The sequence below is a fragment of the Perissodus microlepis genome, chromosome 22 (genome assembly GCF_051167445.1).
Source record: "Perissodus microlepis isolate ML-2025 ecotype Zambia chromosome 22, ASM5116744v1, whole genome shotgun sequence".
Classification (NCBI taxonomy): Eukaryota; Metazoa; Chordata; class Actinopteri; order Cichliformes; family Cichlidae; genus Perissodus; species Perissodus microlepis.
In genome coordinates, this window is record NC_140481.1 from 20129105 (window position 1) to 20142959 (window position 13855).

Sequence of the window (13855 nt, forward strand, 5' to 3'; positions counted from 1 at the left end):
AACCCACTTCAATCACAAGGTTTTCAGAAGATCACACTCCACACTGCACAAAAAGCCCCTCAGCCAGAAAACACACAGAGCTCCCCCGCCAACTGTCCCTAATAAAGTGTCCCCATACCCAGCTCTATCAGGCTGCTTGTTAAGTGCTGCTTTGAATTTCTATGTTCAGCCAAGCGGCAACCTTGGCTGAAAAACTAAGTCAGCGTCGAGGTGCCAAAAACAGCCACTTGAGGCTGGCTCTAAAAGCGATTCGGACCCCGCAGATCTCCCTCCGTACAGCCAAACTACATGAGAACAAAAAATGTTTATAACCAGGTAGAAAACACCATTCTGGTCTGGTCTTCACCTTAAGTAATTCAAGTCACTGAACTGGACCTCTCAACTGGTTTTGGAGCATCTGTAATTAAATGATCCACTAAATACAATAACCTGATGTGAGTTACAGCTCATTCAAAAAGTTTTGGTGAGTGAAATTCAAGCATTTCATTAGTCTCTAGGTAAATAGCACTAATTACCAGGTATCCGTGTTTGTACTGCATCTGTATACCTTAGGGATACAGCTGGTTAACAAAGGCTGTACTCAACTAAACGTGGTCACTTATGTGGCACTAAGCCAGTGCCCAAAATATCACCTTGGCTTTGAAAATATTTGCATTATTTGAATTAAATGAGCAATGAATTAAAAGGAGCAATCTCACAGATTATGCTGCATGAATATTGTGTTACAGAACAGCCAGCAAGTTGGAAAACATACCCAGCTGGCAAAGTCTGGGTGAATGTACTAACACTGGAGAAAATGTTTAGCTGCACAAAAACATCCAAATTATGGACTTTTTAAAAATGTTTAATTATATGTGAACACATCTCACCTGAAGAACAAAAACAGGCCTGAATACTAAAAACACACAAGTGTTCACAAAATCTTAAATTAGCTTAAAACTTAAGATTTCGCCACTAAGTCCTAAAGCTGCTTAACTGAGCAGCCATTTGGGTGTGCATATGTGTGTGCACGTGTGAGTTTCCTATAATTTGCGGCCCATCTCAGGCATAGGCCATTGTTATGAAAATGGGAAAGGGGGTTAGAGTGTGGATGTGGGTGTGTGGACTATTGAAAGCCTTTTGTCAGGATGTTGCCGTGAATGGGAAGAGCTTTTTGGGCCTGAGCCAAAGTCTCTGTTCATATTGTGCTGTGTGCTTATGAACATGTTTTTTAAGCACAGGAGGGAAGCACAGCACCCACTACCTACTTAATGTAAATAACATTTGAAAGCAGCAGGTAAACCTCAGATCTGCACTATCCACTTTGATGTGGTGATGTTTTATTAGCGAACAATCAGCGTGTTTGTGTCGATGCCTTGAAGGTGAAGAGCTTTGAATTTCAAACATGTTCGATTTTTACCTCATGAATTACACACAAATTATTTTCTGCTTGCAATTTCCACACAATCTTTTACTTTGTCACAGCTCATTAACTCTTTACAATGTTTAAGCTCCCCCTATTCATCTGTAGAGCAGTTATTAGGCACTACAAACGTCTGTCTGTCAAACACAAAATAAAGTGACTCAATGATTAGACTAATTAGATGATTACACCGAAATTAGAGCATGAATAAAATGTCCAAAAAATATACTTTGGAAATATGTTAAAATAAAACACAAGACACTGGTGTCATTCTAAAAACATCCGGTCCAACCAACTCTTCTTCCTTTTCATTTTTCTTACTTCCTCACACCTGGCCATGAGTATTGTTAAGCTATGCTCCAGAAGGAAGCTCTGAACATGTTACAAAAACGTCAGTGCTTTCAGAAATAAAAAGTAACATCATCTGATAAATTAATTTGTCTAGATGATAAGTGGAGGGGATTAAAAGCCAGACAAAGAGCTAATTGTGTAGCTTGTGGACACGCAGCACTAATCTGCAGTAAGTCCTCAGGTAGGCCCGAACAATTAATTTGATTTTTAATCTTGTTCGTGATTTTGGCCTCCCAGAATTAAACGAACATAATCGACCGATACTGAAAATACGTGCTCCACAAAAGCAAACCAAGGAGAAGCAAATAAAGCGCTCCCTAAATCTTTGCCTGACGACATGCCTGCATCTGCCAATCGCAGCTGTTCCCTGCACAGCGCAGCTTTTATTTTTCTGGAATAACAAATAGCAGACTGTCAAAACTAAACAAATATCTAGCACTGCAGAATAAAGCATAAAGCATAACACCTTAACTTGTTCAACAAAATCAAAACACAGCACTAGCTTCAGTATACCAAATGCATGAAGGCCAAGAAAAACATGCAGTGGTTGCCAACATGAATCTTCCAATGTCAACTCAGATATTCATAAAAACCTGTACAGCGCAGCAGTGCATCCATCCAGCTCACAAAGACGCACCGAAATCATGAACACAGTTGCATCTGCACAAAGATGTCTCTAACAAACACGCTGAGCAATTGAGACTTCAGGAAAACGTAAACATAGGAGATGTACTTAGATCCAGTAAATAAATACTTTATTAGAAACTTATAAGACGTTTCGATTATCAAAAATATCAACAAATATAAAAACGGGAGCAGAGTTGTTGATTTAATTTTGTTTTTTAAATTATTTATCTTTTTCTTTCTACACGATACATTACATTTAGGTGAATAAGGAGGACTAATTTTATGTTGACAGTGCAATGAAAATGTTTTAGTCGCTATAAATCAACAAAAACTCATAAACTCATAAATAATTGGGGTACTAATACTGAGCAAAATAATCTTGATAATCATTTTGGCCACAGTCGTGCAGCCCGACCCTCGGGTTGTTGTTTCAAGTTTTCTGTCTGCAGTGTGAATATTCTAATTAGACACACAGCCTCTCACTCTCTTCCTCACTCCTGCTCACTAACGAGGCCAACATGTCGACACAAACGCACAGATAAATAGTCCCCCTCTGTTTTCTGTCTTCTTTAATTGTCTTACACAATCACAAACATGACTCAAATAAGCACTTGCTACTAGTTCAGCTGTTCATTAGCAGAAGCACAGAGTCTGACGATGTATATTTGTGCACTTCCTTCAAGGATGCCTATAATAGGATGCCATGTTTCTGTTTTCTGAATAAATAACTGTGTAGACCACAAATAGGATAATACAAATAAGATATGATGATATAATATATATTTTATGGTCATATCATATAATAATACGTTGCTACATTCCCACTGCCATTACTTTTTGGGAATAAAATAATACAGATAACACATGTGAAATGTTATCTTTGAGTAAATAATAATAAAAACCGAGAGGCAACTTAAAAGCAATATCTCAGGTTAAATTGATGTTATCCAATTGCTATTTCTATGGCAACTGTGGGTCAGCTACTTACCTGTGTAGTAGGCAATCCTGGAAATATCTGAAAGACAAATGGAGAAATAATAGAGTTAGCCAGTTTGTTAAATTATCTGAGATTTGGACAAAGAAATGATCAAGTCTGTTCAAAACAAATAGAACTTTATTGAGTTAATTCCCACAGCAGGTGTCCGCAACTCGATTACTTACAGGCTGTGAATTGCAGAGCGGACGTATTGCTCCACAATGTGTCAAGTTAAGTAGATTAGAAATCAATCAGTCCCCTGTTTTGTAGCACACACACACACACACACACTTACTTTTCACTGAGACATTGACAGATTGTTTTTACCAATCGATACCCCCTTTGTGACAAGATTTACCCTCGCTCCTTATAGGCTGAAGCTTCATTGTTTAAGCATGTGAAAGACCTAAAGTGGGGAAACGCCACAGAGCGGGGTTATTGTTCACCGTGATCGGGCAGCTGTGAAACCAGGATGTTACAGGCCGTGATTGAACCTTTTTTGCCTTTGATTGGAGGCTCCAATAAAACATACAATGGTGCTGAAGGCTGCAGAGTTTAGCTGCTTCTATTTAGCTTCTTCTCTGAAACTGCCAGTTTCCCATAACCCCTCTCACATAGACATTTATGTGTACATTCAGAAAACCATAATACTAGCTTCTAAGAGCTAAAGCTCAGACTAATGTTTTGTTTTGTTTTAATTGTGCAGGAGGAAATTTAAGTCCTGGCTGGATTCAGACTGTGGTTAGGAGGAGACACAGTTGGTCAGACTAATCAAGCAAAACAAAGCTTCTCAGGTAAATGTTTTTTGGAGGGTTTTTTTTTTTTAAAACTTGGCAAGCATAATAAAGCCACCTTATTTTTCATGCATTACAACAAACAAGGTATGTGACTTGACAACACATTTAGCAATGGTAAATGGTAAATCCTGCCGAGCAGGCTGAAAGCAAAAGTATCAGTCCCACTCTTATTACTGTACTCTATAGGTCCCCACACACCCACAGGAAGTCTAGGAGAAGCCTTTTGGGAACATGACACCGAGTCACAGCAATGATAGGGCTGCATGTAGTGGAGGGCAAAAGGATAAGTGCCTAAGTGCTTTGGAAACCCTGATCTACAGAAAAATACTGGGTAAACATGCACCCACAGACCGACTGCAGGGGCTGTCAACGTAGATGATGTAAGTAACGGCTGGAAGAAAACCTACACAAAGAAAGAAATGCCATCAAGGTGATTCGTGGTGGGTGTGCTATTGAAATGCTGTGTAACATGAAACCCTCACAGTACTGTTTATGAATGCGTGCATCTATAGTGGTGATGGTAATAAACAGATTCAAATACCTCACCGGTGACCACCTGCAATATGACTCGAATTGCAAAACTGTCAGCGTATTACCTTCAGCAGAGGCAACATTAATCATCAGTTTTCCATTATTAATAACTGCAATAAACTGAGGTCTGTATGTGATTCTATAGCACTGCACAACAAAACAAACATGACGTTATCATGGGAAGATCCAGACATATCAAATTGCACCATGACATATTAGATAACATCGTGGCAGTGCTTTCACTGATAATGTAATTCTAGGAAACCTCATTCCTCTCCAATTTAATTAAGTTTCATTTATATAGCGCCAAATCAGAACAGCAGTTGCCTCAAGGCGCTTTATATTGTAAGGTGAAGACCCTACAATACTATGTCCTCTTGACCCAATCAGCGGGGAAGCCAGAACAGAGCCCACCTTAAGCTACAGGCACGTATATTTCTTCTAATCACCTCATCTGCAAAGTATCACCCTTTGAAAATCAAAGACAACCATTATTATATCACACCATGATAATTGGGTTAACTTAATCCTGGGTATCTAATACAGACCAGAGTAAACTGATATAGACCAGTTTATGATGGTAGACTCTGTTTTATAGTCCCTATAATGACCTCTAGATAGACCTGAAACCTATAGGCACCATCTGTCCCTTGGATGCTATCAGCGCTCCACGCCGTCTCCATTTGCTTCTCAATGTCTCTCTGTTAAGAGCGCAGGGAAGGTTAAGTGCTATGTAGTCTGAGATCCACAACAATGCTGGCATTGCTGCAGTCTGCATTTGACTCCATAGGAGACAGTGGTCTTTTCAGGGCTTAGAAACAAGATGAGACAGCACCTGAAATGCTGGAACAAAAAATTGTAATCGTGAGACTCCCTTTTCATCCGTCGTGCTTTTTTGACTTAGAAAGAAGAGGCTTTTTAGTAATCCATGGAATACAATTTAATACAGTTTAAAGAATTTAAATCACACCCAAATAACAACACAACTGTCTTCCCCCGCACATTGCCGCACATTGGCAGACTGATGTGTATGCTCCTTGCCAGTTGAAGCCCAAAAACCCAAACATGAAATGTGCAGTCAAAAACTACCAGCTCACACCTTTACAGACGGGCATTTCCAAGCACAGACACACAAGCACCATCTCCATGTCTTCAAACAGCGGATAATTGCATGTTAACCACAGGTTTTTAAGGAGCTGCAATTAGACTGAACAATCATGAGAGAGTCTGCTGTGCAATGTCTGTCTGACTACTGGTCTCAGATCAGTGGTTAAAGTTAAAATTCATAGTTTAAGAGGTCAGAGAGCGAGAGAGGAGGGTTTTGCTTTTGTTTCTTTGCTTAAGCATTAGACAAACTGCTTAAAAAAAGGAAACTGTAACCCGCTTCTGGTCAAAAGCCATTTACTGTCATGTTTATGAAATAGCATTTAGCACAAAATATTGAGATTTACCATTACTGTTAAAGCTACAGCAGGTCTGCTGTGTTTCGTTGTGTGGGTGTGTGGTGCTGCCCTCTCTCCCTCCCGTTTCAGGTACCACCTCTATTTCTGTGGAGGCAGTGTTTTGTGCACAGCTGACTCCACTCAGCAATGAGCCTCAGGAGTAAATGTGAGGGACGAAGAGGAGGAGGCCACAATGTCTTTCTTGAAGCAGTGTTTGGGCTGTGTGATTATTGATGTTTACCACTCTGGTTGAAGGAGTGTGTGCTTTGTGTTCCTTTTTTTATTTTATTGCTTTTTGTTTTTTTGGATTGACTAGTTAACTTACCCTCTCTCTCAGGTCTCAAGCTTTTTTTGTTCCTTTTATTGGTAACAGCAGCTTAGCAGCTTCTCTAAGCTAAGCTATTAATAAAAACCTACAGTCTCCCTGTATTTTATTTCCTGTTTTTATTTGAGGCCATTCAATTTAAAAGTTTGACCAAATCAAGGTATCACTCATCCAGCTGGACTCACACTGTGCTATCTTGTAGTATAACACAATCCAACATGGAAGTGCTAACCAGAAATATCTGGGCTTTTACTTTGAAGGGTTTAGCATTTCTCCCTCAGCAGGCGCTCTTAAGCACTGTGGAAAACTAACAGCACCAGTGTCTTGGAGTGTCTTGGAGTTAAACTCCATCCATAGAGGAAGAAATTCGCTTACTGCACATCACTGTCACTGATGGCTAGTTGCCTAGGTAATCCTCTAGTCTACTTATTAGCCTTTCAATCAATCACCTTGAAGTTAAAAAAATATCATCTCACTTCACATCATCAGCAGTTCTTTTCACCTAATGATGACATTTTGACCTCTCAGGTATATTTAACATTAAAATTTGTATTGTTACATATGCCTATTGAGCTTATAGCGAGATGATGTTTGAATATGTACAATAAAATCTGACATATATCATTACTGAGCTAATGAATGGATTCAAGGAGTTACACCAAATTTCATTGTGATTTATGTGAATTTAAGAATGTGTTTACGCTCTTATGCTAAAACTTTATTAGATTATTCAAATTCACGTTTATTTCTTGAATACAACTGTGTTAAGAACTGTTCTGCATTGTTTTTACACAAAAGCAGGAAGAATAAAAAGCAGCTAGGCCTTTTGCTTATCACCACTCAACTGGACAGTCGCCACAATATCTTCCGTTTGTCACATCTTGACCTGATAGCTGTTGTCTTATTTGCTTAAGCCATAGATTTTCCCCTAGAGCACTTTTATTTTCCTAACATCCCCTGAACTTTTGGGAGAATGTAACAATCATAACTATAATTTTCTTTCTTAATTCTTGTGCTGACAAGCTCTCAGTGTACGTGCAAATTTGTGTGAAAACGTGCGTCTGTAGGTCTAGAAAGCACAGCGGAATAAGTAAAGTCTCCTTAAACTCCAAAGAGTGGGGGCAGCAGGGAGGTGCAGTTTAAACACCGTCACCTAACAACGAGGAGGTTCTTGGTTCAGACCTGCTGGCTGGTTTGATCCTTTATGTGTGGAGGTGGCATGTGCTCCCTGTGCCTACGTGAGTATTCTTGTGTGCTCCGGTTTCCTCCCACAGTCCACAGTCATGCATGTTAAGTTAATTAGTGCCTCTAAATTGGCTCGCTCAATGTTAGCTGGAATAGGCTCCAGACCCCAGTGACCCTAGATGGAAAAGCAGATAAAATAAAACATGCAGAGATGGATAAAAAGGTTGAAGAGACAATCCTGCACGACTTACAGAAGAGTAAAAAACCACTCCTGCAGAAATTAAGTGTACTAAACCTGAGGAGAACAGTCAGCTGTTCTGCCTCATTGCTTGGTGCCTAATGGTTAACCTTCAAGCTGTGCTGGCAGGTGTCTCAGACGCAGTGTGTGTATATATGTTGTGTGTGTGAGTGTGTATGCTTGAAACTCTCCGGACAATGGGGTGTTACTGGAGCGTGCAGTCTTACGATGCAACAACAACAACGCCTGAGGCACCAATCACACCTGCCACTCAGACACACATATACAAATGCAAAGCAACACATAAACACACACATATATTTTTTAAAAAACACCGCTTTTGGCCTTTAAAATGCCTCGTGGTAGGATCTAAGCACAGGTTTGGCTCTGACGGAGAGCTACGGTGTGTTTTACATAATGGAGACATTTTTATATGCGCTAGACACCCAGTCAATGTCTTTCATGACTCAATTTAGTTACAGTTCTAGTTGAAATACATGAATAAATATATAGACATGAAGAATATCAGTAAAAGGTTTCTGTGTTCTATCAGAAACATACATATTTTCTTATTATCATTATTCACATTTAGATAAACATCAGACAATTATTCAAAGTCAAATCCATTGCGCGCACACACACACACACACACACACACACACACACACACCAAAATACACGCGCTCAGATGAGGCAAACTCAAGATAAGCCTCACACGCATGAAACATAATAAGGCCACGTTAACGCATCACTGCTCGCACACATTTATCTGCAAAAGCGCACACATTCACTCGAGTGTGTATCGTTCAGGTGCACTGATAAAGCTAACTGGCTTACTGGAGCGGCATGTTAAATGTATCACGCTCAGAGCAGATACACTATGCGTAATTCAAATCAACAGATTTAGGGCGTGTGAACTGGTGAGATAGCAAGAGCTTCAAAATAATCTTTAAGTGACGCCAGGGTTGCACGTGTTATTTGATAAACATCCAAACAAATCTGACAAAAATACCCAGTTTATAGTGCAGTCCCAGCTGTGGGTGAAACATATCTACACTTGCTTAACCAGAGACAAGCATGCTTCTGAATAAGGCAAAAATCACACTTTCCATTAAATATTGAATGTGCCTTTTATCTTGTCTGGGAGGAAGGCTGAAAATGAATTCTCATTTCTGATTGGCCAATGAGTCCAAGCGCTTTAGTGGCTCTACTTAATGATCGTTAGATGGTACAATTTGTACCAGACCGTGCACCAGCGTCCTAACATGTATAATTAACTACATATCCATTATTAACACAGTTTCAATCCAACATTTCACCTTTTTGATTGAAGTTTTTCGTTATCCAAAGGATGCCAGATTAGACGACATGGGTCAAACTGTTGTTTCTGGATGTACTGTACAAATTAAACACACTAATTTGTGACTCTACCGGAAATCAGAGGTAATTGATCGCCAGCTCAGCTTCTTTAATGTTAACGCAGATAAAGGAGCAGCACCTTGCTTGCATGCATTTTTCATGAACGTGTGAAGGAGGAAAGTTGTTAGCGATACATTTTCATCCGAATTTCCATCCACTATAAGCACAGATCGACATGTTTAATACACACTAAAATATAGATGATCTAACCCAGAAACAAAACGCTGCAGGGGCTTGTTAGTTCATGCCAACATGTGCACACAGAATACACAAACAGGGAGAGAACACTTACACAAATACACACCAACACCTACACAAAGCCACGTGGCCTGCAGTGGGAACTATGTTGGGATGCACACGTGTATTCAAACACAAACACGTACTGCCTTCCTCCCCCCCACACACACACACACACAGTTGAAGTTGAAGCCTCCTACATACAAAAAAAACCACACACTTAGGTGGATAAGAGAGAAGATTATTTAATGAATAGGGTTTCAAATAGGACTGCACAAAGATAGCAATTATCATCAATCTTCCATTTAGTGCTCAAAAATAATACCCTGAAATATTTTGTTTTGTTCAAATCTGTGTGTGTGTGTGTGTGTGTGTGTGTGTGTATCTGAAACTCAACAAATGCTCATGATTTTGTTGAACAATTTGAGCAATTAATCTGATTAATTGAACTAACTGCCTCAGCTCGACTGTAAATAAGTAAGCATGTGTATTCACAGGTTTTCTGCCCTCTTCCTCCTGCTCATCGTCATTTAGTAGTGCACTAGTACTTATATAACACTTTTCAAACCAGTTTCCATGCCACATTCACACAGCGCTTTATTCTGAACACTGTGTATATCTATTACAAACACACCAGTGTATGCACTGGGGAGCATGTCTACATGCAGACCAGGGGAACCAGGGATTGAACCATTAACCTTCACATTAGTAGAACCTGCTCCAGACCTAAAACCAATATCAACCACTAAAGCGCTCTTTACAGCCCCTCCTCTGCTCGTCTTTATCATCATATTTATTATAACCAGCAGAAAACCGCATTTACCAACAATAATTTTTAGTTCATAATAGTTATTCAAAGTAATGACAGCAAGAAGCCAAAAGAACTAAACCACTCTGACACTGTGTGTTTGAATGCGATAGTGACCACACACATACACAAATCCACAACTACTTCAACTTTTTAGGCAGTCAATGCCTAAAAAGTTCTTAGATATGGATAAACATGCATGTATATAATGGTTTAACACAGAAAGAAAAAAGAATTTGCATACAACAGCATGTTAAAAGCCTTACCATGGTAAAGTCCTTCCATTTAATATCAAGAAGAGAAGAGAAGAGAAGAGAAGAGAAGAGAAGAGAAGAGAAGAGAAGAGATCCAATCTTCCTCTAAAGGACAGCTAAATTGGGAAAAGCCCCAGCTTCTGTGGTCTTTGGGCTAGCGCTGTGCTAGCCAGCTAACTCTGTAATGATGGATAATGCCGACTTAAGCTCACAGCCTCCGCCTCCCCCCTCTACTACAAACCTCTACTACACTGACACACAGAGATGCACAGCAAGCAGCACGAGGAGTGGGACTCGAGTGGAGGGAAGAACCAAAGGAGGGAGGGAAAGCGGAGCAGTAGGCAGCCTATGGATGTGAAAGGGGGGAGGGAGACGGAAGAGAGAAAAGAAGGAAGGAGGAGGAGACGTGGGTGTCTTTGTCCCCAGGAGAGTGAAGGAGGGGGGAGAGAGGGAGCCAGATGTACAGGAGATAGAGGCAAAACAAGTGAGGAGGGAAAGACATAAGAAATGATGTAATAACTGCAAGACGACATGAACAAAAAAAAGGGAGTAAAATGAGAAAAATCGTGCAGAAATATCAATAAGAACAAACTGAAAAAAGATAATTGCAAAAAGACACAGCTGAGAATGACATAAGAGAGAAATGAATATGAATGTGTGTGCATTGCTTTCCCTTTGGCTATTCTGCCTCTGTCACACACATGCCCCCCCCCCCCGTGGTGTTACTCAATTAGTCATAATGTAGTGTTTTCAACTCGACACCGTCCCGCAGAAATCATCCATCTTTGGAGCAGAAAAAAAAAAGAGACACGGGGACTTGCAGTCAGTTGTTCCACCGACTTTACACATTTAATCCAATTATACTGTAATAAACTTCCACGCAGAGACAGAGGAGTATGAAGCCACCTTCTCATCCAAATAGGCTTAAACCAACTGATTACTTCATAAATCAAACTGGCATAATAGCAAAGGAGAACAAACACTAATATGTTAAATGGGATATTAAAGTTTTGCGATTATAAGTTGAAAAGATGTGGTTATTTTTTTGGTAGTTCTTTGAGATTTTCTATCAGGTTATTTGTATCCCGACATCACTGATCCTACGTCGCCCTTACGCCCAAAAACATGGACAAGAGACATGCGGGATTGTGTTTAAACTTTGATATAGTACGTGTCTGCAAAAACCTGCGCTCACATATTTGTTGGCACTCGCAAACCCTCACAGATCTTGGCAGACGATAACATTTTAATCATGTGGAGCAGAAAGTGTAATTGAGGCTTTAAGCTTTACAACTAATAATCATGGAAATCTGCCTTAATTTTAAGATTTTACGCATTTGCACTTGATTTTCTGCCAGATACGCAGCGTGATGAAGCACCCCAAAACATCTGAATCAATAATAATAATGTCAAGTGCTATAATCAAACAGTCACGCTTGCAATAGTCTGCTGTCTCAGGACATGCCATTTATTTCCAGACTCAAAGAGACATTGCTTGAAGTTAAACTACTCAGGGCTATAAAAGATGTCAAGCTTAGTAAGTTTGTGCAAGCATGAACATCAGAAGTGAAGCAAAAATCTGGTCCCTGGAACTTCTCTATATATGGCTGTTTTCCAGAAAATGCGCTCCAAGTGCCATGAAATCAAAAGAGATTATCACTGATCCTTAATATTAAATCCACTATGTCACAGTATATTGTCACACTGGACACTCAGCAAAGTCTATGAACCGTGGCAGAGTCAAGCTCTCACACACGCACGCACACAAAATCAAGCAAACAGGCGGGCAGACAAGACGAGAGTTGCTCAGGAGTAAAGCAGATTAATGGGCCACTGGATTAGTGGGCCAAGATGTCACACAAAGACACACACACACACAGCCCTGCTCTGACTCTCATTTAGAAGGTGGCTCTAAGCTCGGTTTTTTCTTTCTGGCTTGCTCAGTGCGGGCATCCTTTCTTTGAGAGGAGGTGTGCTAACATCACCCTCTAGTGGCAATGCATTTTCAAATAACCTGTCATACAAACAGATACACGCCTCGACATTAAAACCACCTGACTGTGATAGGTGGCAAAGTAACAACCATAAAAATGTCAGGACCTGATATTTCCACCCAATATATTGGCCAAGGGATCGTCTTTTCTTTGCCGTGCTCTCTCTCACCAAGGCGACCAACATTTTCGCAGCCATCCACGTAAAAATAAAACACGGGTTCTAACAGCAGGCCACCTTTTTCCACTGCCACTGTGGTTCCACTTTTCCAAAATAACAAACAACAACAAAGGAAGCTCAATCTTCAATAGAAAGATAAGCAACAGACAACAAAACGGCCTCTCACGGTTTGGATAAATGTTAGTGTGACTGATGTGTTACAGATTTTATCTTGCAGGCGTAACACATAACTGCAAGATACCAGAGTTTTAAAAAGCCCAGAGCGTTATCTTTCCAGTTATATAGTTTCAAACTATAATATGGAGACTACTTGTTGTAGGCTGTTTTTACTCTAGTTCGGCTCATAACTAGCTAGCCTTTATGGTGTGGTCGACCTAAACTGCTGATACAACGCATTCATTTGTCCTGTGTGTAAAAGTTCAGGCAATTAAAATGTTTTCATTAAATCGCAAGTTGTTATTTGATGAAGTGAGTAGACTGTAGATGTTATCCAATACATAATGCTATTCAGCTAACTGTGGCAGTGCTCACATGTTGGCATTTCAGGCTTCAACTTTCTCACCTCTCATGTATTTTATATTTTTATATTATGAATTAGTTCGTTTACTGAATTAATGGGTTTGCATCATGTGTTTGGAACTATATTTTAGATTTGTTGCTTTTCTTGTAGTCCATGTGCTGAAATGTTACGAGAACTTTTTAAGATCCAATGCAACTGTCAGCCACTCGAAACATGTTTAATGCTACAACGTTACTGTTAGATAATCAAATCACATTATGATTTGATTGGCAACCTTTAAAATTATATATTCACACCAATTTTAATTTTTTAAAATGTAAAAATATTTCAGTAGAATTATTTCTTTTGAAATCTATTAATTATAAATGACCAGTCATAGCCCACCTGCAGTACCTTCATGTCCCACTAGGGGCATGAAGCTCACAATTTGAGAATCACTACTTGTGTTTTTTCCCGGCTTATTTTACCCTCTGGGTTTATAAGTGATGAAATGACCCCCTATTTAATGTCAACAGTCAAAACCCTTCAAATACATGTATCACCTCCAAATTTTTCCATATGATGACACAAA

General features: G+C 39.7%; 1 protein-coding gene across 7 annotated transcripts in view; it reads right to left on the reverse strand.

Moving 5' to 3' along the window:
- ptk2aa (protein tyrosine kinase 2aa) overlaps positions 1–13855 on the reverse strand; it is a 63693-nt gene that overhangs the window by 42310 nt on the left and 7528 nt on the right. For 6 of the 7 annotated variants that reach the window (XM_084918495.1, XM_084918493.1, XM_084918494.1 and 3 more), the window contains exon 2: positions 3369–3395. In XM_084918495.1, the coding sequence (XP_084774621.1) occupies positions 3369–3395 (27 nt within the window). Of the gene's footprint in view, positions 1–3368; positions 3396–10604; positions 10993–13855 lie in introns of those variants that run through there. The other variant, XM_084918498.1, reaches the window with a different exon arrangement.